The sequence below is a fragment of the Lepidochelys kempii genome, chromosome 11 (assembly GCF_965140265.1).
Source record: "Lepidochelys kempii isolate rLepKem1 chromosome 11, rLepKem1.hap2, whole genome shotgun sequence".
Taxonomy (NCBI): Eukaryota; Metazoa; Chordata; order Testudines; family Cheloniidae; genus Lepidochelys; species Lepidochelys kempii.
The window spans coordinates 56395666-56421487 of NC_133266.1; the positions used below are offsets into that span (position 1 = coordinate 56395666).

At 43.7% G+C, this 25822-nt stretch overlaps 1 protein-coding gene across 11 annotated transcripts in view; it reads left to right on the plus strand.

Annotated features, from left to right (window-relative positions):
* Nucleotides 1-11726: 11726 nt before the first annotated feature.
* CCDC150 (coiled-coil domain containing 150) overlaps nucleotides 11727-25822 on the plus strand; it is a 56019-nt gene continuing 41923 nt past the window's right edge. For 8 of the 11 annotated variants that reach the window (XR_012154343.1, XR_012154344.1, XM_073306259.1 and 5 more), the window contains exons 1-6: nucleotides 11727-12182; nucleotides 12442-12662; nucleotides 12792-12970; nucleotides 14693-14761; nucleotides 17455-17571; nucleotides 24253-24382. Coding sequence is in view for 9 of the 11 variants with exons in the window: in XM_073306259.1 (XP_073162360.1) it covers nucleotides 12037-12182; nucleotides 12442-12662; nucleotides 12792-12970; nucleotides 14693-14761; nucleotides 17455-17571; nucleotides 24253-24382 (862 nt within the window). In the remaining 2 variants the exon portion in view is untranslated. The remainder of the gene's footprint in view (nucleotides 12183-12441; nucleotides 12663-12791; nucleotides 12971-14692; nucleotides 14762-17454; nucleotides 17572-24252; nucleotides 24383-25822) is intronic. The other 3 variants (XM_073306256.1, XM_073306262.1, XM_073306260.1) reach the window with 3 other exon arrangements.

Below are 25822 nucleotides of genomic sequence, written 5' to 3' on the forward strand. Positions count from 1 at the left end.
GTATTGCCACCATGTCCTCATGGATTTCCTTTGGGGCAAGCCTTTCTTACTGAGGTACTTGATTACCACTCAGTTTTCATTCTTCTTCATTCTTCTCCATTTTCCAAATCTTAGGTAACTGACTCACTTCAACCACATGTCCTCGTAAGTTCTGTACTGATGAAAAATGGTTTCTGACAAGGAAACATCACAGATCAAACTATTGATTCTTTTAAATCTATTGGGCCTTAGCATATCATTAAATAGGTCAAGCCAGACACTAACTGAACGACCCTCATATGCGTGTGCAAATGCGCACATTTGGGAAGATTGCTGTTTTATAATCTGGATATACTGATCATTCCAATATTATTTAATTATAGTTGGTAGCACCCACCTGTGCCAGGTGTTTTCCTAATATAAAAGAAGGCACAGCCGCTCTTCTGAGGAGTTTACAATACAAGAGGGGAAAGGAAAAAAAAAGGAATGCGACACTAACTAAAATGGTGGTTATTCAAGTCTATCATGTTAGACTGAATGTTTTCCAGGGGCTTGTAATATAACTTTATACAGGTTTAAACATATCCAGAATATTAGTCCCAAATATTCCAATGCATTTATCTCTGGTAATGTATGGCAGCACTTTATGGCAGTCTTGGATAATTAATGAATTCCTCCTGTGAGTGGTTCCCCAGGGGAACTGGGACACCACTGAGCCCCCTGACCCACCAGCCTCACTGATGTGACAATCTGCAAAGCCCTCCAGCCTGCACTTTCACCAGCATTCATACAGGTAGGGACACACCCAGCTGCAGTTACACGCAGGCTCTCCAACCACCAGCTTCCCAGCCTGGGAACCCAGAGCAGTACCATCCTCCCCTGGTCAAATCAATACAAACAACAAAAAAAGATTCAGGAAATGTTTGACAAATAGATTCCTTACTAGGCATATTAATATAGAACTCTGAGTAATAATTCATTTAAACTACAATACAGAACTGTATTTCCTGCACGCCTCAGAAGCAGTGCAAAGGCTTGGGGGAGTCTGGGGTAACAGAGGAGCTGAGGGAAAGGGAAGTAGATTGCTGGGAAGGCGCCGTGTTGTGAACTTGAGGGCTGTTTTGAGTATGGGTGTGAAAAGTATGGAACAGGGTTTTTTGTGGGGGAGTGAGGAGGGACTGTTAGGGAGCTTCCCCCATGCAGACCCTGGCTGACCCCTTGCCTCTCCCATTCAGTCAGGCACATCTGCCCCTGTCCCCATGTGTTCCTGCACCCCCATGTGTTCTTGCACCCCCTGTCCATAGGTGTCCCTCCACCCCCACTCTCCCCATCTGGCCCTGAACCCCTCCCCATGGCCCTGTATCCCCTCCCCATGTGTCTGTGCCCCCACCCAGCCACTCCCCTATCCCTATGTGTTCCTGTATCCCCTCCCACACCATAATGTGGCCCTGCACCTCCCTCCCCCGTGGCCCTGTGCCTCCACTCCCATTCAGCCCCTGCCCCAGTCTGTCCTCCCCCACTAGCCCTTATGAGCCCATTTGACTCCCCAACAGTCTGTCTCCTGACCTGGCCTGACAGGCACTGTGAAGAAGGCAGGCTCTCTTCAGCCACTGGCCAGATTCTGTCACCACAGTGCCCTCTGGTGGGCAAAAGGTGGATCAGCTTTTTTCTGCACAAAAAATATTAAAATATGCATGACTTATTAATTATGCATGCACACACTAGTACAGAATACCCCCAGGAGTAATATAGCTTTTGCATATGGCAGGAATCCTTGGCTCCCAAACCACCTTGTGGAAAAATACTGACATCCCAAGATGTTTAGAGTCATAGCAGCCATTACTTATAGGCTGTTTGGAGCATTCTCAGGAAGGCTCACCAGGTGGGAGATAAGCTTCTCCTAAGGCCTATTGTTCTTTCTAATGGTTCATTGCACTGAATAGGCCCTTCCCAACCATCTGACTGAAAGCATCTTGCCTAGTAGGCATTACCCAGGTGTAACTACATTTGAAATACAGCTATACAGTCAATATTCATAACTTCAGATGAAAAATGATACATGCATATAAATAGGATAATATTCAGTAAATCATAACTTCCCAGTGACCCCTCACATGACTTATCTTGAATAAAATGCATAATTATGCTATAACCATATCATAATAATATCACTGTGAAGAATATGGGGTGCATGTCACACCTCCCACTCCACAAAGGAGGCATTTGCCTCTGAAAAGTAAAAGGGTGAAGAGTTTGTACTGTCACCATTGGGCACTGAATGGCGAACCCCTAATGAAGGTAGTGGGGTCAGACTGTCAGCCAGGTTAAGTCAGCCATGTATATCAATGAAGGCATTGGAGCTATGCTAATTAAAGAAGCTGGCCCATTGTCAATTTAGTAGTAAAGGAGCTTAGAGCTAACCTTCTTAGCCGCAATAGTGTAGATGTGCCATTTAACAATAAAATTCCAAAGAGATCTGGTTGAGTGGTTGAATTCCAAAAGCTATTCCCTTTTACTGCGACAGTAAAATGAGACAGATAGTTTGTTTAAATGAAGTAAGGTAGTACAATATATCCAGATTAGAATAAGGATTATATTATACTAAAAGGTACCAAGTTATGTTATTGTCTCAGAAATAACAATGGAGGCACCAATTCTGATATCAATGTAAAGCAGGAGTAACCCAAATTAAATCTGTGGAGGGACACTGGAATACCATTAATAACGGAAAATAGTTTGCCTTTCTAACTCCCTCAGTATTCTACACAGAGGTTAAAAAAAAGTGAACTACCTGCAGAAGAAATCTGAGTATCATGAATAGAAGTAATTCATAGAGCCGAAACCTACTGTCACTGAAATCAAGGGGAGAGATTCTCAATTTACTCCAATGGGATCAGGATAGGTCCCATACTTTGTAGACTGGTCAGACAGAAGCCAGCTGTTTGATTAAGGCACATTTCTTAGATATCGAGTATGCCCTTGGTCAGGTGCCCTGTAGCCTAATTGGCTTCCAAGATCTAGACAAAGGGTTATTTGAAATCAATACACCACTTAAGTAGTTTTTTTTAAATTGGATTTCTTCCTGGAGTGACTGAATTTATTAGTCTGCTATAAACAAAGTGCAAATTAAAATTACCTCATTTTCCTATAAAGTTACCATATTTCAGACAGAAATTGTTGGCTGTTCACTGGGAAATTCCTTGATCTCAGCATTTTGCTAAATTAAATATACTGACCAAAGGAACCTTATGACACTGTTGAAAACATGGTCAATTAATATGTGCTTATAGGAATGGATTTTAAAAAACGTTAGATTGGACAAGACAGTTTAGTGGATTAGTTTGGGTGTCCTGAAGAGCATACTTCAGCTAAGCAAGTCGGTCTTCCGTTGTGTAACTCCACAGTCTATGCTCTCCTGTATAACAGCCACTGCCCCCCCCTCCAAACACACACACACACACACTTCCTGTGTTTACTTGGATGTAACAACTATTACTTTGCACTATAAGAGAATTTTTTTAAGATATGAGGTCTGGGAAGAGCCTTACTGGGTGTGTCTGCAAAGCAGCAGGGAAGAGGCTGACACACATTTCCCCCAAATAACTAACACAAGGAGTACGATTATCCTTGAAAGGAAGAACGTCATACATGACCTATACAGAATGTTTAGTTTCAAACATCTAAGTTTCATATTAAAATAAAAAAACAAGGGTGTGGGGGGAAGAAAGCAGAGCCACATTATGGCAAATTTAAACTGGAGATTTCTTATATGCCTACAAAGTAAAAGGTAAGCCCATACTGCAACATTCAGATCCAGATTTCAAACACCTCAATGTCTGCAATGGCTCAGATCTGGGATTTTTATATAGGTCTACTGTAAAAATAAGCACATCTGGATGTGTATACTTTGACAAACTCAAAGTTCAGGGTTGTAGGAAGGGGGTGGTTCTACATTTTTTGATTGAGCTCCATAGTGGTGCCGGGGGGGGGGGGGGGCGGAGGGAAGAGATTTGAGAGAATGCAACAGGAAGGAGGAGAGATGCTATTAGGTGGTCTCAGTGTGCCCCCCAGAAAGTAGGGAGAAGTCTGACTAACTTAAAGACCTACTTGCTACTGTCACAATTAAAGCTTTGAAGAATATTCCATTTTGACAAATATTTTCTGTATTACCCGACACCATTAGAGATACTTGCCTGCAGACAAGATACGATGTTGTTGAGTTTGTCTGCTCCTACTGCTTATGTAATGCCAACAGATCCCAGGGATCTCTGGAGCTTGGTGCGTGACCATCTACCGTATGAGCTAAAAGCCAACTGGCTCTTAGCTAAGGCCGTAGAGCAGACTAATTTTTATCTAAGTGGCCGTGGTGCCACTAGATGGGACAGAACACCAAGCCCAGGAGGTGTGTGGGTTACACATACGCCTCACTGCCAACATCAGAATTGGTTACCTGAGATTATATTATGATGTTACAACCTACCTTCCAGTAAAATAATGGATAAAAGACATAATTACATTAGATTACAACCAGTGGTGAGCTGGAGCCGGTTCGCACCGGTTCGCGCAAACCAGTTGTCATAAATATAAAGGGAAGGGTAAACCCCTTTGAAATCCCTCCTGGCCAGGGGAAAGCTCCTCTCACCTGTAAAGGGTTAAGAAGCTAAAGGTAACCTCGCTGGCACCTGACCAAAATGACCAATGAGGAGACAAGATACTTTCAAAAGCTGGGAGGAGGGAGAGAAACAAAGGGTCTGTGTCTGTCTGTAGTCGTCTTGGCCGGGGATAGACCAGGAATGGAGTCTTAGAACTTTTAGTAAGTAATCTAGCTAGGTATGTGTTAGATTATGATTTCTTTAAATGGCTGAGAAAAGAATTGTGCTGAATAGAATAACTATTTCTGTCTGTGTATCTTTTTTGTAACTTAAGGTTTTGCCTAGAGGGGTTCTCTATGTTTTTGAATCTAATTACCCTGTAAGATATCTACCATCCTGATTTTACAGGGGGGATTTTTTTATTTCTATTTACTTCTATTTTTTATTAAAAGTCTTCTTGTAACAAAACTGAATGCTTTTTCATTGTTCTCAGATCCAAGGGTTTGGGTCTGTGGTCACCTATGCAAATTGGTGAGGCTTTTTATCCAACATTTCCCAGGAAAGGGGGGGTGCAAGTGTTGGGAGGATTGTTCATTGTTCTTAAGATCCAAGGGTCTGGGTCTGTAGTCACCTAGGCAAATTGGTGAGGCTTTTTACCAAACCTTGTCCAGGAAGTGGGGTGCAGGGTTTTGGGAAGTATTTTGGGGGGAAAGACGCGTCCAAACAGCTCTTCCCCAGTAACCAGTATTAGTTTGGTGGTGGTAGCAGCCAGTCCAAGGACAACGGGTGGAATATTTTGTACCTTGGGGAAGTTTTGACCTAAGCTGGTAAAGATAAGCTTAGGAGGTTTTTTCATGCAGGTCCCCACATCTGTACCCTAGAGTTCAGAGTGGGGGAGGAACCTTGACACCAGTTGTTAAATTTTGAAGCTGGTTTAGAACCGGTTGTTAAAGGAGTGGGCAAACTCTGGCCCACGGGTCACATCCGACCCGCAGGACCGTCCTGTCCGGCCCGCCTGAACTCCTGGCTGGGGAGGCTCCCCTGGCTTTGAATCCTTTTTTAATTTTTAACTCACCTGGCGGTGCTCCGGGTCTTTGGCGGCACTTCTGCGGCGGGTCCTTCCCTTGCTCCACGTATTCAGCGGCAATTCGGCGGCAGGTCCTTCAGTGACACCGAAGACCCGGCGCAAGGGAAGGACGTGCCGCTGAAGACCCGGAGCAAAGGAACCGGCTCTTCAGATTTTGGCAGCTCATCACTGATTACAACTAATCTTAGCGTCACAGGGCACTCTACGCACCACTAGATGGTACCTCCTCCTGGCCACTGTGGGATTAGCTCTGCACGGCTGACACCCCTTCCTGTGGTTGCACCCCATTTCTCCACTGCTCTCTGTCTGCAGCCCCTCTCTCACTCCAGGAGTTGCTGCTACTGTCCCTCCAGCCTGGTCACCATACGTTTTACCCTTCTGGGGTATTCTTTCAAAGTCTCTTTTCACCCACAGTGGCAGGCAGCCCTCATGCCTGCTGCCATAACTGAGCCACTCCTGCAGTGACACAAGCAGTCTTTCAGTTCACTGCCCTGCTGGTGTCATTTCCTCCATGGCCAATAGGGGAACCCAGGCACACCTACTCCAGGTTCCAGCTCAGACCTCTAATCAGCAGAGAAGGTCTACTCCCCTCCTAGACCTTCCAGCTACTTTCCCTGAGCTTTCCTGTGTGGCTCGCTTCTCCCCACACCCTCTGTGTTTGCCAGCTCCCAGCTCCCTCCTCAAGAAGTAGCTGTGGGCTACTTACTTCTGTAACCTCCAAACATACCTCCCTTCCTTCAGGAAGTGACTACAGCAGACTTCCCTAAAGCCCCTATCTGCTGGGAGCTTCTGGGCTTTGTAAAGGCCTCTCTTCTTCCCTCAGAAGTGAGCTTCTCCAAAGTAGCTCCCTCCACACAATTTAATTGTCTGATTGGGCTCACTTGGTCTAATTAAGCACTCAATGTGGTGAGTGCTCGAGATGGGGGCAGCACGCAGAGGCCCATGCCCCACCTAGAAGCTGGGCCTGCTGCTGGTCACTTCCAGGGTGCAGTGTGGTGTCAGAACAGGGAGGAACTAGCCTGCCTTAGCCAGGCAGCACCACCAATGGGACTTTTAACGGCCCAATCAGTGGTGCTGACCAGAGCCACCATGATCCAGTGCTTTACATTCTGCACTGGATGTACTGTGTCATGACCCGCAGTTTGAAAAACCACTAAAGTGAAGACAAGCAGCTTATGTTTGATGTAATAGAGAAGGGAGAAGCCAGTAGGAGGATAGAAAGAGGGGGTGACATGGTCAGAGACAAGCTAGGAAAGTGATTTTATAATATTTCATAACTGACAACATGCATCACTCTCTCCTAAAGTATCAGTTATTAGCCATTGCAGCATGTGAGACTAGATGGACAAACTGATTCAGTTTGGCAGATTTTATTTCCATCTACCAGCTTAAAAAAAAACAACAAAAAAACCCACATCATTCTTTCCTACCTCCCAAGTGAGCAGAATGCCACTTGCCATTAGAACTGAGTGACTTTATAACAAAGATTGTTTATCAAAAGGGGGTTAAACAGGCAAATAATTAGGGTTCTCTTCCTCTCAGCCCACCCAAAGACAATAGTTCTAGGGTGCTGGCAAGACTCCACCTTGAATACAGAGTTCAGCTCTAGGCATTTAAATAATAGAAAAGAGTAGACCAATTGGAGGGAATTTAGAGAAGAGCAACAAAAATATTAAGAGAAAACATGATTTTATATATGCAGGATAGATTAAGAGGAATATATATGATTATCAGATGCACAGGTAGACACCGTATAGGCTTTGCACACAAGTGGAGACTGATGTTGAGAACACAAGTTAAAGAAAACAACCCTTTATTACTGTCGAAGAAAACAGTCTTCGTTCTCAGCGTGGTTGTAACAGATCAGAGACAATTTATTCTCAAGCAATTGCAATGAGGGGAACTACACACACAAGCAGGGATCTCCCTTACTCCAGGTAGGACTCCAAAGAAACAATTGAGGCAAGCCTTTATACCTTTTTGCGACAAACAATAATGATCACAGCTGCAGTTTGTTTATACATATTCCTACCTACTATCTTATTTTTCTCAATCAATTCTGCTACAGTCTACATTCCAATTTTAATCAAAGCAAGGTCAAAAAAATCTCAGACAATTTTCCCAGCGCCTAGCACAAGCCCCGCTTCTACAAATCTTGCGTTATTACCAATAAGGTTAGCCTATCTAATACAAAACTCTGGCCTAACACAAAATTGACTACTATGCTTCCACACATCACAGGGCATTGTCTCCTGCATCATCTGTGCAGAAGAGCAATTTTAAATAAATAATCAGTTTCAGGCTCTTTTAAAGTCTGAAGAGAAACTCCATTGTGCAAGGATATCTGAGGCTGCAAAGTACATCAGACTGCTTCATCTCAGTCCTCACAGTTAAGTGCTTTGATCAGATTCTTCTTTTGAGAAGTTTAACATAGATAACACCACAGACAGGTTGATTTATGCTTTTTACTCCTGCAGTTTTGATTTGATGTAACTCTGGCACAGAAGTTTTTGAAAGGAAGATCAATAATATGAACAACAAGTTCAGCTCAATCATTTCTTTTAATGCAAACTAAATTGGAAATCTGTTTCATCTGTTTATTATAAAATTAATACTGTGCCTTCAGGCTGAGATATCTTTTGTCAAATATTGTCCCCATACAGCAACTTATGAAAGGATCTACATATCAGTTGCTCTTTTTATATGTACACCTCAGGTATATGCTGTTCTTCTGTATAAGGGGAATTTTGCAACAAAAAAAATTAAAAATTCTGCACACTTTTTAAAATTCTGCAAATTTTATTTGTCAAAATAACACTATATAATCATGCCAGTTTCAATTATTTTGGTAATTTATTTCAAAATACCCGTCAGCAAGTATGTGCTTAACAATACAGACATACACAAAAATTGCCTGAAGAGTAGAGAGTTAAAGAAACCCCTAAGTATACTTCAAGGCTGTGTACCAGATTGGGTCCCATTCAAAAAATCAGGGAGGGAGGAAGAGAAGGTGGGGTGCCCACCTTACAATTTTTAGCTCAGGTTTTCAGTGGTTAAAGCAGTCACATGGGCTGTGGGAGACCTGGGTTCAATTCCTCCCTCTGCCAGAGGAAGAGAGAGGATTTAAACATGGGTCTCCCATCCCTCAAGAGAGTGCCCTAATCACTGAGCTATGGGATATTCTGATGTGGGGCTCCCTCAGTCTCTCCTCTTAAAGCTGTTCCATTTTGAATAAATAACTAAAGAGTCAGTAGAGCAGGGGAGACTAGATCCTCAGTCACCCATATCCCAGATGAGTGCTCTAACCACAGAACTAAAACTTACAAAGTGGGTGGCACTGCTACTACCTTCTCCTCCTCCTCCTCTGGCTGTTTTGTGGGTAGTTCCATCCCTGCCTAGCTCATTCTCACAAGAATGAGCCACCTGCCTCCTGGAGAGGGGTTCCCAGACATGAATCATTAGGAGAGACAGGCACTTAACTCCAGGCTGCAAGGAGGCACCTATCTCCATGAGCAGAGGAGAGATTAGGTCATACCCCTGTTTTCAGCATCACCCTTTGGTTAGCTTAGGTGGCTTCTTACCTAGGGTGCTGGCTTTTGTTGATCGCATTCTCAGGCGCCTATCTCTCCCCATTCATTGTGTCAGGATCCTAGGCAACTCACACAGGTTTTGTGAACTGTAGTGTTGTTCCTGTGATTTTTTTAGGCACCTAAAAGTTAGGTGTTGTCAAATGTCTGCATCAAAATGTCTAAATCCCTTTGTGAATCTAGCCCAGAAGCATTAAATTAGCAAAAGCCTTCCAGTAAATTTTCATGTTAAGATTCATCTATCTGGTTTCTTTTCATATTGCTTCCGAAGGGTAAGATCACAATCACAGTGGAAGGTAGTGGTAAAGATCGTATCATTTATGAAATCTTAAATTGAAATCATTAACAGAAACACTAGAACAATTACTAATTATCCTACTTAAGCCTTCTTTTGTATTATGACAGAAAAGTAGCAAGTCATTTGCAGAATTAGTCTCTCCAATAATTACCATTAAAAATTTATCAGGAACCATCCACAGGTATAGATTCCACATTCAAAACAGTGAATGTGATTTAAGTACTCTATTTGCAACTCTTATTTCTGTACTTATGATTTCTGTAGTATTTGATTTAATTTTTTTATTATTCTTTTCAATATTAGTGTATAACCACCATTTGCAGTTATGCAAGATATTATAAGATGCATAGCCATCTCATTAGGACTATTGCTGTTTTTTCTGCTGTCTGCTGCCTTCTAGAGATAAGATTCAATTAATAATAGCACTTTACACTTCTATAAATACATGTAATCCAAAGATCTCAAAATTCATAACACCTTTTTGTAGGAGCTAAGATTGTATCTATTTTACAAATAAGGACGTTGAAGACCAGGTGCCTCATAGTACCCAAACTCGTACTATCTTGGCCCATGATAATAATTTGCCTGGGACCTGAAGGAGATACATAAATCTGCATATAAATTGACCTAAATGCTTATACTAAACATTTATACAAAACACCAAACTATTTCTTGTAGTGTAGTCTTCTGAATAGCTTAATAGAAACTGTATGAGATATCATCAGTAAAAATCTGCAAATAATTAGTTCTTACTTCAACCAGCTTCTACATTGATAGGGTGTGTTCACAGACCATATTTTATGCAGGGGTTAGCAAAAACACACAAGTCTAAGCCTAATATATTAAGAAACCGATTACAGATAACATTTCACCCTCAGAGATGTTCCAGTAAGCTTCTTTCACAGACTAGATTCCTTCCTAGTCTGGTCCCAATCCTTTCCCCTGGTACAGTCCTTGTTAGTTTCAGCAGACATCTTAGATGAAAAACAGGGGCTTTCTCATGACTGGCAGCCCTTTGTCCTGTTCCACCCCCTTTTATAGCTTTGGCACAAGGCAGGAATCTTTTGTCTCTCTGGGTCCCCACCCCTCCTTCTAAATGGAAAAGTACCAGATTTAAGATGGATTCCAGTATCATGTGACACGATCACGTGCAACTGTAAGATCTCATTCTTCATTATCCATGGGCTGGCCCACAGGTACACAGGAAGGCATGCAGGTTAATAAACCATTTACAACCAACTGTAGTCAATGGGAGCCATCAAGATTCTAAACTACCATTAACCTTTGCATAATTACAATAGGACCTCAGAGTTATACTTCATATTTTAGTTTCAGATACAAGAATGAAACATTCATACAAATAGGATGAATATATTCAGTAGGTTATAACCTTTGTAATGATACCTTACAAGAGACCTTTTGCATAAGGCATATTCCAATTACATCATATTCACATTCATAAGCATTATAAGGTGTCTCCCCCCTTTTTGTTGTGAAAGACAGATAACTTTGGGACCAAATGAGTGACATGCCTCAGAATGAGGAGGGCAACTGAGATACATTATGAGGTGGGACAAAAAAGATGATACCAATTTTGCAGATCCCAGCATTCAAAAACTGTGAGGTTTGGCCCTCCCCAAACCCCATGCGATATTGGGGGAAAAAATCCATGATATGTTTTGTTTTCTTTTTATTTCCCTTCTGGGTTTTGAATCTTTAGGAACCACATTTTCAAGGTTTTTTTTTCTCTATCACCCAAAAGGGCTAGAAACAGACTTAAAAAAAAATGAAAGCTGAAATTCTTGTGTACTCTTATCACTCTAAGAGCTGGAGCTTAAAACAAAAAAACTCAAATTTTGTGACAATCGGATTACTCACAATACCTGGAAACTAAAGCATCAGGTCTCCTTGAAGGCCATACAGAACAAGAACCCATAGTGCACTGCCAACCCTCACCTCTCACCACTAGACCAGGCTGGCCCACGTTGTTCTATGCTGGAATAGAGAGAGACCGAAACTACATATCCCGGCATGACCCGCTCCACCCTGGTGAGGTTCATTGCGCGTGCGCCTCCGGCAAAAAAAATCCCAGGTGCCTCCCCGGCAGGCCGACACTGTTTAGCTCCCTGTCTGGGTGGAGCGCGAAGGACTACAAATCCCAGAGCGCAGCGGGAGTTAGGGTCGCGGCGCGTGCGTAGAATGGGGTCCGCTAAAGCCGCGGGTCGGTTTGAAGCGGGGGAGGAGCTCCATGGAAACGGGGCCGCGAAGTGTCAGCGAGCGGGGTAAGGCTGGCCCGGGGGGGGCTAGAGCGAGCCCCCATCGCCCGTGGGGCCCGGCAGCTCCCGCCGGGGGAAGGGCTGGGCCTGGGGGCGGCGGGGTGGCAGCCCGTAGGCCTGGGAGTGGCCGAAGCCGGGCGCCCGGCTGGTCGAGCTCTTCATTCACCCTGCGACGCGGCCACTTCGCCCCCAGGTAGCCGCTGGACGCGGGGCAGCGATGGCCAGGCCGCCCATCGCCCCCATGAGCGTCAGGGCCACAGCGCCCGAAGCCTTCGCCGTGCTCCGCCAGAGGATGAGCGTCGTTGAGGAGCAGACCAGCGCGCTGGCGAGAGACCTAGAGATGCTGGGTGTGAACGGACAGAGGTACGGTTGGGACGGATTGTCCGGGTCCGTCTTTTCCTGGGGAATGCGCCATATTTGTTGGTAGTCCCTTTTTCTCTGCTTGTTCCACTTCTGTTTCCGAGTGAGCTGGTATCTCGGCGTCTCCGGGGAGCAGAAGTTGCTAGCAGAGGCACCTGTTTCATGCCGCTGGAAAGTTTCTTGCTGTGCCTGATGGCTGCAGCAAGATTACCAAAAAAAAAAAAAAATGATATAAATGGTGCCACATGTTCTCTTCTTTCAGCCTTGATCTCTTCCATTCCAAGCCCTTAGAGACACCTGGGAGCCCCCAGCCTGTTAGCCCGGTTCGGGCCCGGGTAGCCTTTGCAGGTGAAAGTGACGTGCTGTGGAAGAACTGTGAATCCCTCGTGAATCGAATGTGCCGGTTGGAGAGTGTGGTGCAGACCTTGAAGCTAAACCTCTTCCGGCTGCAGACTGAAAAGGAGCTGAATCCCATGCATGCAGGTACAGACAGTAGAAAGCTGGTTTTTGTGTTGGTAGCAGATGTTCTCATTCTCTTTCAGCCCTTCAGATGCAATTTTTTCTGCATTTCTTTATAATGACCATTTTTGATCCTCTCTTGCTGTCTGGCAGCGCATCTGGAACAGCGTATGAATGCAATGCAGGAGGAACACTTGCAGGAACTGAAGGTTGTGCAGCTAGAGGCAATGAAGTTGCGCCAACAGCTAAGTGAGGCAAAAGAGGATGTAGAAAAGGCACAGGAAGAAGTTCAAAGATTAAGTGCTGCTTTGGAAATTGCCACAGCAACTAAGGTACAGGAGCTGGCTGTGAGTGTGCATGGTGGTGTGCTGAGCTAAGTTCCTTCTAAGCTGCGCAGCCACGAAGCTGCTGATTGAGCCTCGTGCAGGGGCTCAGGGCCATGGCGGGGGGAGATGTCTCTCCCCCAGCACGGACCTGCTGGTGTGGGGAGAGGCTCAGTCACCCTTCCCTGCCAGTCCCAGCATGGACCTGCAGCGGTGGGGAGAGGCACCCAGGGGTGAAAGTAACTTAAAAATCTTACCGGTATGGAAGCCTGGCTCTGGGCCCCCGGAAGGGGTGGGGCCTTGGGTGGAAGGGGTGGGGTGGGGATGTGTCAGTCTTCCCCAGCCAGCTCTTCAGCGCTGCCCAGCCTGCACTGCCCGACGGTTCGGCGGCAATTTAAAGGACCCAGGGCTCCAGCTGCTGCGGTGGTAGTAGTGGCGGCTGGGAACCCTGGGCCCTTTTAAATTGTTAGGTGCCGGGGCAGCTGCCCCTTTTGCTTCCCCCCTCTTGGCAGCCCGGGGGGCAAAAGAGGAAGTGATGTTAAAGCACTGCTGCGGTGGCAGCGCTTTAACGTCGGCTGTGTACAGGCCCATCCCAGTGACCACTTCTTACCGGTAAGCTGTACCGGCCCACTTTCACCTCTGGAGGTGCCCCTCCCCTTGGGCCCCAGCATGGACCTGCCCTGGACTTACTGCAGCTGGGGGAGAGAAGCCCCACCCTCAGCCTGGCCGAGCCTTGCCAGAGCTGCTGCAGCCAGGAAGAGGCGCCTCTTCCCCAGTCCCGAGCTGCCGCAGCGAGAGAGAGAGCTGGGGGAGTCCTCTCTCCTACCGCAATCCTGGGGCAGCCTGCACCCTAAACCCCTCATCCCCAGCCCCACCTCAGAGCCTGCACCCCCAGCCAGAGCCCTCATGCCCCCCCCACCTCAATCCTTTGCCCCACCCCTGAGGCCCCGCCACACTCCAAACCCTCGGCCCCACCCCAACCACATGAATTTTTGTTACATGCATCAATATGAAGATGATGTGTCACACATCACCGCCATATTGGTACAATAACAAAATTTATTCCGCATATGGGTGGGAAAAATTAAAGGGAACACTGGTACTGAGAGTTGTAGTCCTTGAAGAGTGTCTATACTGATTCCAATACTAAGGCACTGGTCTTTAAAGGCTGCCAACTTTGAAAATGAAACTCTGCTTTGAGGTGCTCGGAGGTTAGGTATGTGTGATTAGAAATGGCATTGTGTGGGTGGTGCTGTTTTTGTTGGAGTAAAAGACAATCTCATCTTTGTGAAGGGGACTCTCTGGATCCAGCAATAAATGATGGTGATAAACTGAGTGTGACTTGGGGGGGGGGAAAAACAAACAAACCACCCTGTATTTATAACCCCTCAAGAATTGGGGTTCTCCACTTCCAACTCATGGATTGCTAAGCACATCTCCATTTTTCTGTATACTCTTTGGGTCCCACAGCTAGGCCTTTCAGCTGAAGAGGACTGGTCTGGAATCTGTTATCCTATCTTCTTAATTGTCTTAAGTGGTTGCTGAAAAGCAATGCAAGGTGTTTTGTCTCTTTAGAGCACCAGACTAGAACTAGGAATCAAACCCAGGTCTCCGCATGGCATGAAATGTAAAACATGCATGGGTTACTGGCCAGCCTGGTTTTGAAATACTCTTCAAAGTTTTGCTGCAGTTGTGAGGCATAAATTATTATTTATTATTTGTCCTTTTTAGACAGATGTAGCCATTGCAGCAGAGGAGCTGAGAACAACAAAACACATAATGAACCATAGACTTCAGGAGGTAAGCACAAAAGAAGGTTAGAAGGAAGAGTGAGGTGATAAGATGTTTAGGGAAAAGCCTGGATGGTGATCTGGGTATGAATCTATGAAAACCAGGAATGGAATATGCACATCTGAAAGAAGGCTGCTGAGCATGCCTCGATCTACAAACCTAAGACAGAATGTCCTTCATGCAAGATACAAAAATGCGTTAGTTGACGTTACTAACAGAGACCTGAGTTCCATGCTGTGGAAGTAGGTTTTACCCTTCGCTGACAATCTTCTGCTTCTTTTGGTCATGAAGAATGACTTTATTGCATCCAGAATGGAACTGGTGACTTAATGTCTGCTACCTAGTGAACAAGTTGTAGCAGATACCTTGTTATGGACTAAATAAAAAAATAGAGTGCAGACATGAGGCATCTTATTGTCCTCATGAAGTAGGGTGTGAGCTTCTGCAAAGCAGCCTAATCCTGTTTGAGAATGTGGGTTATGTCCCTTATGTCATTTAATAACTTCTCAAGCCAAATGAGCAGCAGTTCTGAAAGACTTAAAAGGTGTCCTGATCTTGTCTTGGCCAGAAGGATGCTTGATGCAATATGCAGGCCGCAGTGGTGTTAAGCCTTTAGGGAACAGAAAGGATGTGAGGTGGGTAATGGAAGCAGTTGGTGAGATCATGCAAATCACTCCGTTCACGGGGAAAATGGATTTCCTCTCCCCTCCCCCCCCCAGCCCACCTTGCTCCATAAAATGGGAGGGAAAGAGAAGATGACCCCTCCTAAGTTCAAAAAACCATAAATGCCTCATGGGAGTGCCAAAAAGCTAAGTGCTTTTTCTCACTGTTCTTGAGACCCTAAAGCCGTAGTTGTCAAAACCTCCAACTACAAATACAATGTGGATACTCTTTGTCAGCATAGGTCACACTGAAAACTTAATCATAAAAGTGAATATCAAAGAAAGTAGTACACTTAAATGTACGTGAGCGGCTTCTCTGACTTCTGGTGTGGACCACCTTCCTTCCCATTCACAATCACACAGAACAGCATCAATTGATGATTGAGTCTCTCTGTAGAAACTATAACAATTACTTTCCTGGCATTCCTTTTTTATATATTTTCAGCTTCTTTTAATGTTCCTTAGTAGCTGGAAAGAAGTAAAGTTATCACTGTGTGTGACTGGCCAGATCTCCCCAGACCACTGGTAGAGAGATTTTTATCACTCACTTTCATTTTAATTATTAAATAAAATCCTCTGTTTTTAAAAATAGTTGATATTGCAATAGAACTTCCAGTTTGCTGTGCTGGAGAAAGGCGGCAGGTCTTGCAGTAACATTCGGGTTCAGCTTGCCCTGAAGTACACATGGCCCTTGTTATAAGCAATGCATTTAGGTACTTGTGCTGTACTTACTGGAGGATGACAGATCTGAAGCATCATGTGGAGTCTCTTCAGATAATAGTAGTCATTATGCAACTTTAAACATTTCTGTTGGTGTGTATCTGATGCTCTCTTCTTATAGTTCACAGAAGAAGCAGAAGTATCTATTCCCAGATACACTAGCTCACATGATTATCACTCAGTATTTTGGCAGTACTCATGACGGGGATATAGCTAGGCCCCGGTTCTGGCCCCATTTCAAATTGGTGCTGGTTTCTCTGCAACAAACCAAAAAAAAAGCCTCTTCTTATAGCCTCATTTATTCATATTTGTCCCTGGGAATTCTCTTCTTATTATAGGCCCCTTATTAGTAACTCGATACAAATGTCTTTAGCGAAATCAGGCTTCAAAGTAATCTACATGTTCTGTCAACATCACCTGGAGATAAAAGAAACTCTCCTGGGTCCTAGCTTTTCCTGGGGACACCAGAGATTAGAATCACCTGTTGGATAGGGTCAAGAGCGTACCTTATGTGATTTGCTTTTATAGGAGGTTTTACACTGAATGTGTCTAAATGTTTCTAAAGCTTGTAGTTCCAGATACAGAAAGCTTTAGATTCAGCTTTCTATATCTGGAATTGGGTTTCCGGGGAAAAGAGTAGCTGCTTAGTCCTTATTGAATGGCAGCTATCCCTTTTAGTGATGAACCCAAGAGTCTCGTAGTAACAGAGTATGCTACTCTGCAAGGAATTGAACTTTGGGTCTTGAGTGTGCTGTGAAGACAATATGCCTGATTTCTAGTCTCAATTACAGTGATAGTCAACTGGAATTGCTCTGATGTGAGAACAAAATCAGGCCCACTATGTTTGCTCAGTCCCTGCAGTAGAAGTGTCTCATATCTGTAGTGACTCTTTCCAACACATTCAGAAGCAATGTTGACTCAGTTTAGAGGAAGACAGACACAGTAGGGTCTTGGATGGAGGAATGGTAATGTGGCACAAGAGCAGTGAGATTTGAGGCAGAGAAAATAGTTGGGTCTCTGAGCACACTGTAGGGAGTAGAATTGCCACTCTCAGTAAACACAAATTTTGGTCCAGGTGCCAAATTTGTCTGGTTATTAATACATTTTCCATAGTTGAATGGGTTGTTTGGTATTGCTTCCTTGCTTTACCACTTCCATGAAATACTTACTCCATAGTGTTATATCACGTTTAGCAGATCACTGGATATTACTAATAAGGGTTGCTTTGCTGTATTGAACCCCTATCTGCTTCATTAATCTTCAGGTTTTTATGGCTTGGTGCTGTCTCCAGCCAGATACCCAGTGTTTTGTCTCTTATAGCTAAGGGAGCAGCTTTTCCAGGAGGCAAGCCTGCGGGAGTCTTTGGAGGAATCCCAAGCAACCATGCTGCAACGTGTGCAGGATATGGAGATAACAGTGGAGGCAGAACAGGAACAGGTTGGAGAAGCACAGCACCTCTTCCACTTTTCCTTTGTCTTTTTTTTCTTTGCCTCGCAGGAAGAATAATAAGAGGTTGGAGTGTTCTTCCTAGAGAGCAGTTAACATACCTTTGTAATCACTTAGCTTCAGTATGCAAGGTGCGGAAAATGGAATCTTGATTAAATTTTAATGAGGTGTTAAAGGTCTAAAAGTTGACAAGCAATTCAATATGAATGCTCTGCAGAGAAACAGACCAGCAACTGTGAGATCCAGCAAAAGTAAAAATAAAGCAAGCAGAAAGTCCTGCAGCAGAGTGAGGGCAATTAAGTTTATTGCACTGAACGTAGCACGTATGATTACCTGCCTTGTGGGTAGATGGCATGTGTGCGCATTCAGTGCAAGTACCTCATGGTCCGAGGACACAGTACAGGCTCTTGAGATCGGAATGGCTGAACTGGAGGAGCTAAGGGGGACAGAGATGTACATAGATAAGACTTCCCTGGACACAGTAGAGCAGAAGTGAAGGGAAACATTCCCATAGTTGGGATCCTCCTTCCGGATGATTTCATGGTATACTCTCACAGTGAGCATAACTCTCTGGGGTGGGGATGCCTGTTATTAGGAAGAAACAGGTAATAGTAATGGGGGATGCAATTATTAGAAAATATAGATAGCTGGGTTTGTGATGACTGGAAGAACCGCACAGTGAATTGCCTGCCAAGTGGAAAGGTTACAGACTTCTTGCAATATCTATACAGACTTATGGGCAGTTCTGGGGAGGAGCCGGTGGTCATGGTATATGTAGGTACCACTGACGTAGGGAAAGATAAAAGAGGCCTGGAGGCCAAATTTAGGCTGTTAGGTAAGAGATTAAAATTCAGGACCATCATGGTAGCACTCTCTGAAATGCTTCCAGATAGGCAGAACTGCAGGGTCTCGGATGGTGTTGGGAAGAGGGATTTAGGATTATTAAGAACTGGGGAACCTTTTGGGAATGGAGGAGCCTGTAGTGGAAGGATGGGCTCCACCTAAACCAAAACAAAAAACCAGATTACTGGCATGTAAAATTAAAAAGGTCATAAAGTTTTTAAGCTGAGGGTAAACCAACAGGTGCAGAGATGCACAGAATTCGGACAAACCCATCCGATTTATTAAAGAGGATACTCCATACCTAGTAAAGAGAACAGGATAGAAGTTGATAAAGTAGAGATAAGGACTGAAGAAAAACAGTCAAACAAAAAAGAGTACTATTCAATTACATGACTTGCAGGCACTCAATTAAATACAGTAACTCCTCAATTAATGTTGTAGTTATGTTCCTGAACAATGTGACTTTAAGTGAAACAATATTAAGCAAATCCAATTTCCCCATAAGAATGAATGTAAATGTGTTAGGTTCCAGGGAAAAAGTTTTTTTGCCATACAGTACAGTACTATAGTTGGGAGGTGCTCCCGCCTTACCCCACACAGGCACAGCCCACTGGCACTGGAGACAATGAGGCAGGCAAAGAGGCTGAAGGTGCTGTAGGATAGAAGAAGCACGTTGTGCAGCAGCAACGGCAGCTTCCCCTACTCTGCAAGCACCAGGGGCAGGGGGCTCAACCCTTAGCCCTCCCACTCGACCCCTTCCCCCAAGCCCCCACCCTTAACCCGCCTCTTCTTCCCCCCCCACCTCCTCCCCCTTTACTCCGCACGCCGTGTCCTCCCTCCCCTGCCTCCTGTCCATGGCAATCAGCTGGCTTGCAGCGTTCAAGAGGGAGGGGAGAGGAATGAGGACTCGGCCCCCAGGCTCCGCCTCCTGAATGCCACAAGCCAGCTGATGGCAGGGGAGGGAAGAGGGAGGCTGCACGCAGTGTCCTTGCTCCTCCTTCTCCCCCCTTGCCCCCCCCCCCGCCGCAATCAGCTGGCTTGTGATGTTCAGGAGGGTGGTTGGAGGAGCGAGGACTCTGAGCACAGTCTCTCCCCTGGCTCCTGCCCACAGCAATCAGATGGTTTATGGCATTCAGGAGTGCGGGGGAGCCTGCGGGCCGAGTCCTCGTTCCTCTCCCCTCCCTCTTGAACGCCGCAAGCCAGCTGATTGCCACGGGCAGGAGGCAAGGGGGGGAAGGCGCTGATCTGTGGGGTCTGCCGGTGGGCGGGAGGTGCTGAGGGGAGGGTGTAGAGGAGCTGATGGAGGGGAGCGGGGGCTGCCGGCTGTGGACAAAGCAGGCACCCAGACGACGTTATAGCAAAGCATTGCACAACTTTAAATGGAGCATGTTCTGTAACTGAGCAGGGATGTAAGATTGAAACAATGTTAAGCGAGAGGATGTTAAGTGGGGAGCTACTGTAGTAACAAATTTTATAAGTGCTTGTATACAAATGCAAAAAGTCTAAATACTAAGATGAGTGAACTTGACTGCCTGGTATTAAATGAGAATATTGATATAATAGGCATCACAGAAACGTGCTGAAATGATGATAATCCATGTGACATAATTATATCAGGGTATAAAATATATAGGAATGATAGAGTAAGTTGCACTGGTGGAAGAGTATCAGAGGGGTAACCGTGTTAGTCAGTCTCCATGCATCTGAAGAAGTGGGTTGTTTATCCACAAAAGCTTATGCCCAAATAAATGTTAGTCTTCAAGTTGCCACCGGGCTCCTCGTTAGTACTAGTGGAAAAGTGGCATTATATGTGAAAGAAAGCTTTGAGTCAAATGTAGTAAAAATCTTAAATGAATCAAATAGTGTCATGGTATCTCTATAGATAGAAATTCCATGCTTGAATAATAACTGTAGGAATATACTACTGACCACCTAACCAGGATGGTGACCTTTATTGTGAGACACTCAGGGAGATTAGAAAGGCTACACAAACAGAAAACACAGTAGTAATGTAAGGAATTTCAACTATCCCCCTATTGACTGGGAATATATCACCTCAGGATGGGAGGCAGAGAGATAAAATTTCTAGACACTGTTCATGACTGCTTCTTGGAGCAGCTAGTTCTGGACCCACAAGGGGAGAGGCAATTCTTGATTTAATTCTAAGTGGTACACAGGATCCGGTCCAAGAGGGGAATATAGCTGAATCACTCAGTAACAGCAGCCATAATGTAATGAAATTTAATATCCTTGTAAGGAGGAAAATACTAAAGAAACCCAGCACAATAGCGCTGAACTTCAAAAAGGGGAACTACACATAACGAAGAGGTTAGTTAAATGGAAATTAAAAGGAACAGTCGTGAGTGAAATGCCTGCAAGCTGCATGGGAACTTTTAAAAAACACCATAATAGAGGCTCAAAACTATATGTATGCCCCAAACGTGTAAAAATAAAATAAATAAATAAAAGTAAGAGGACCAATAAAATGCCACCATGGCTAAAAAGCCAAGTAAAAGATGGCTAGAGACAGAAAGACCTCTTTTAAAAATTGGAAGTCTGAGCCTAATAAGGAAAATAGAAAGGAGCAAAACTTGGGCAAGTCAAGTATTGCCAAAAAAAGAATTTGAAGAGCAACAAGCAAAAGGCACAAAAACGAACAGCAAAAAATTGTTTAAGTACATGAGCAGCAGGAAGCCTGTGGCACTACTGGACGATTGAGGAGATGAAGAAAGCACTTCAGAAAGACAAAGCCGTGACAGAGAAGCTAAATGTATCTATCATCATTGCAGAGGGTGTGAGGGAGATTCCTGCACTAGAGCCATTCTCAGGAAATATCCCAGATTGTGGTGTAAATAAAGGAGGTTTTGGAATAAACTGTTTAATTAAACAGTAATAAGTCACCAGACCCAGCTGGTATTCACCCAAGAATTCTGAAAGAACTCAACTATGAAATTTCAGAACTACTAACTGATGCGGAACTTCTCTCGTAAATCAGCTCCTGTGGCAGGTGACTGGCGGATAGCTAATGGGATGCTGACATTTTTAAAAAAGGCTCCAGAGGCGATCCTGGCAATTACAGGTCAGGAAGCCTAATTTCAGTAATGGGCGAAGTGGTTGAAACTATTGTAGAGAGCAGAATTATCAGACGCATAGGTGAACACGATTTGTTGGGGAAGATCAACAGGGCTTCTGTAAAGGGAAGCCATGCCTCCCCACTCAGAATTTTTGAGGGTGTCAACCAACATGTGAACAAGAGTGATGAAGTGGATATAGTGTACTTGGACTTTCAGAAAGCCTTTGACACGGTCTCTCACCAAAGGCTCTTAAACAAAGTAGGATATCATGGGATAACAGGGAAAGTCCATGAGACTGGTTAAAAGATAGGAAACAAAGGGGGGTGGGGGAATAAATGGTCAGTTTTCACAGTGGGAGAGAGGTAAATAGCAGAGTCCCCCAAGGATTTGTACTGGAACCAGGGCTGTTCACTATACTCCTACGTGATCTGGAAAAAGGGGTAATCAGTGAAATGACAAAGTTTACAGACAATACAAAATGATTCAAGATAATTGAGTCCAAAACAGACTGTGAAGAGTTACAGAGGGATCTCACAAAACTCAGTGACTGAAAAACAGAAGGGCAGATAAAATTCAGTGTTGCTAAATACAAAGTAATGCACACTGGAAAACATAATCCCAACCGTACATACAAAATGATGGGATCTGAATTAGCTTTTACCACTCAAGAAAGATCTTGGCGTCATTGTGGTTAGCTTTCTGGATACACCTGCTCAATGCGCAACAGCAATCAAAAAAGCAACAGAATGTGAGGAATCATTAGGAAAGGGATATATAAGACAGAAAATATCATAATGCCACTATATAAATGCATGATACACCCACACCTTAAATACAGCATGCAGTTCTGGTCACTCTATCTCAAAAAAAAAAGATATTAGAAGTAGAAAAAGTACAGAGACGGGGGGTGGGGAGAGAGAGAAGATGAGGGGTATGGAACACCTTCCATTTGAGAAGAGATTAAAAAGATGGGGACTGTTCAGTTTAGAAAAGAGACAACGAAGGGTGGGATATCTCAGAGGTCTATAAAAGCATAAATGGCACGGGGGGGAAATTATTTACCCCTTCACAAGGTACAAGAACCATTGGTCACCCAATGAAATGAATAAGGCAGCAGGATTAAAACAAACTTCTCCACACAATGCACAGTCAACCTATGAAACTCATTGTCAGGGGATGTTATGAAGGCCAAAAGTATAACTGGGTTAAAAAAAAAAGTTCATGGAATATAGGTTCATCAATGGCTATTAGCCACTATGGTCAGGGATGCAACTCCCTGCTCTGGGTGTCCCTAAACCTCTGACTGCCAGAAACTGGGACTGAACAATGGGATGGATTACTTGATAAATTCTCCTGTTCTGTTTGTTCTCTCTGAAGCATCTGGCACTGGTCACCGTTGAAAGACAGGATACTGGGCTAGATGAACCATTGGTCTGACCCTGTATGGCCATTTCTTATGGAAGGCCTCTGTATGTATTGTGGTCTTATTAAGGAATCTACATTGATATTCATGATACACCAGAACATGAAGGAAGTTAATTATGACTGGTTTATCCTAAGTTATCAGCTGGCAATTTTTCTAATTTTAGTTGAGGGTTTTGGGTTTTTTTTTGTCTTTTCAATATTATCAATGGTACAAATGTTTTCAGTGTTTTATAAGTAACTAAGCAATATTGAACATTAAAAAGAAATATGCATAGTAGTATCAGCTAGCAAATACCAGCTTTCTGCTAGAAAACAACATTTCTGAAGATATTCCATAGAGTTCTTAAACCTTCTGGAGTAACAATGTTTTCCCCATGAATTCCCACAATAACAAAGGTGGCTTTTGGTTCACAAGTGTATTTGCAATATGAAGCCCTTGTGAAGCACGAGGGAGGTGAATGCAGAGAGAGACTTGGTTATACTTCAGATATCCAAAAAAAAACCCCAAGCAACAAAGGCTGCCTAAACATTTCTAAATCCACAGCACTTGCAACAGGACTACAAACAACAAAAAAACAGGTGTGTTTAAATGAATCAAATGAGCAAACACTGTTTCATTTATGTATTTTGTCAATCCTGGGAAAACAGGTTTTGGGCTGTCAAGCATCTGCTTAATCTCTGTTCTTTCAAGGTCCCTTCTGCTGTCTCTGGAATTGTTCAGCATACTGCTAGTAGAAATTTCATACTTTCTTCTTTTCCTAGCTTTTGTGAATTATCTTAATATTCTTGTAGACTTCAAGTTGTACAGGAAACTAACAGTGAATGAGCAAAACAAGATTGGATTAAAAGGAGAGAAAACAGTTTAATTTAATTCATCCCATGCTTTCTGACGTTTGTATTTATCACAATGTCCTGTTTTGATAAGTAATGCGAGAAGAGACAGAATGGTTCATATGTTCAGACCTTGCTTACTTAACAGTCTGTTTTCAGTGGCAGATCCACAAAGCCTGTCTTTCTGTGATCCTTGTTAATGCAAGCGCAGGCCACCCTGCTAATTTGATTTCACTTCTCTTATAATATGTGTTTTTATTACCTCTAGCTCCACCCCTTTGCATAAAGTAAGCAGGCAATCGGGACCCTTTCTACAACCTCTGATACCCCACTAACTGCTCTTTGTGATTCTTCTTTAAAACATTATGCTTGAAACAATCTGATTAGCTTTTTCCTCTCCAATAGGCTAACTTTTTGGATTCCGAAACTTGCTTAGATTCTCATGTTTTTATAAAACTCTATATCCCAGAGAAAATCTGATTGTGTGATATCCCTATAGGTACAGGTGCTGCAGCAGGACTGCCATGGCCTGCGCAAGGATGTCCAGCTTGCCCGAGAGAGGTTACAGAAGGAGGAGGAGAGAACTGTACAGCTGGGGCAGGAGTGTACACAGCTGAAAGCTGACCTGGGTATGATAGCAGGTCCTCAGCTAGGATTGAGTATTGCCTTTTTTATTTTCAGTTTTCACCAAACAAGTTAGCAGTGATTGGACCACTAACATAGTGAACATCTGTGTAAATGGGGTAGGATCTGAGGCCAAAACAGAAAAAGAATAAGTTAAGAATTACTTAGACAAGTTAGATATCTTCAAGTTGGTAGGGCCTGGTGAAATACATCCCAGAACACTTAAGGAACTGGCTGAAGAGATTGCTGAGCCATTAGCAATTATCTTTGAGCACTCCTGGAGGACGGAAGAGATCTCACAGACCTGGAAAAGGGCAAATATAATATCTATCTATAAAATGGGGGAGAAGGACAACCCAGGGAATTATAGACCAGTCAGTTTAACTTCGGTACCCAAAAAGATGATGGAGGAAATAATCAAACGATTTGTAAGCATCTAAAAGAAAACAGCGTGATAAGTAACAGTCAACATGGATCTATGAAGAACAAATCCTGGCAAATCAACCTAATATCCTCTTTTGACAACAAGCTGGTGGATGTGGGGAAGCAGTAGATGTGATACATCTCAATATTAGTAAGGCTTTTGATATTGACACACTTGACCTTCTCATAAACAAACCAGTGATATATAGCCTAGACAAATCTACTATAAGGTGGGTATATAACTGGTTGCAAAAACAAAACAGAAAGTAGTTGTCAATGGTTCACAATCAAGCTGGAAGGGCATATCGAGTGGGGTTCTGCAGGGATCTCTCCCAGATCCAGTTCTATTCAATATTCTCATAAATTATTTGGATAACGCACAGAGAGCACACTTGTAAAGTTTATGGACCATACCAAGCTGGGAGAGGTTGCAAGCGCCTTGGAGCACAGGATTAGAATTCAAAATGATCTGGACAAACTGGAGAAACGGTCTTAAATAAATAGGGTGAAATTCACTAGGACAAATGCGAAGTACTACATTTAGGAAGGAATAGTCAATTGTACAAACACAAAATGGGAAATGACGGCCTCGGAAGGAGTACTGCAGAAAAGGGATCTGGGTGTTAACTGGATCACAAACTAAATGAGAGTCAACAATATAATACTGTTGCCAAAAAAAAAAAAAAAAGCGAACATCATTCTGGGATGTATTAAACAGGAATGATTTAAGCAAGACACGAGGAGTAATTCTACCACTCTACTCAGCACTGATAAGGCCTCAGCTAGCGTGCTGTGTCCAGTTGTGGGCACCACACATTGGAAAAGATGTGGACAATTTGGAGAAAGTCCAGAGGAGAGCAACAAAAATGATTAAGTCTAGAAAATATGACTTATGAGGAAAGATTTAAAAAAAGGAGTTTGTTTAGTCTGGACAAAAATAGACTGAAGGGGGATAATGATAAGTCTTCAAGTATATAAAAGATTGTTACAAACAAGAGGGTGATACATTGTTCTCCTTAACT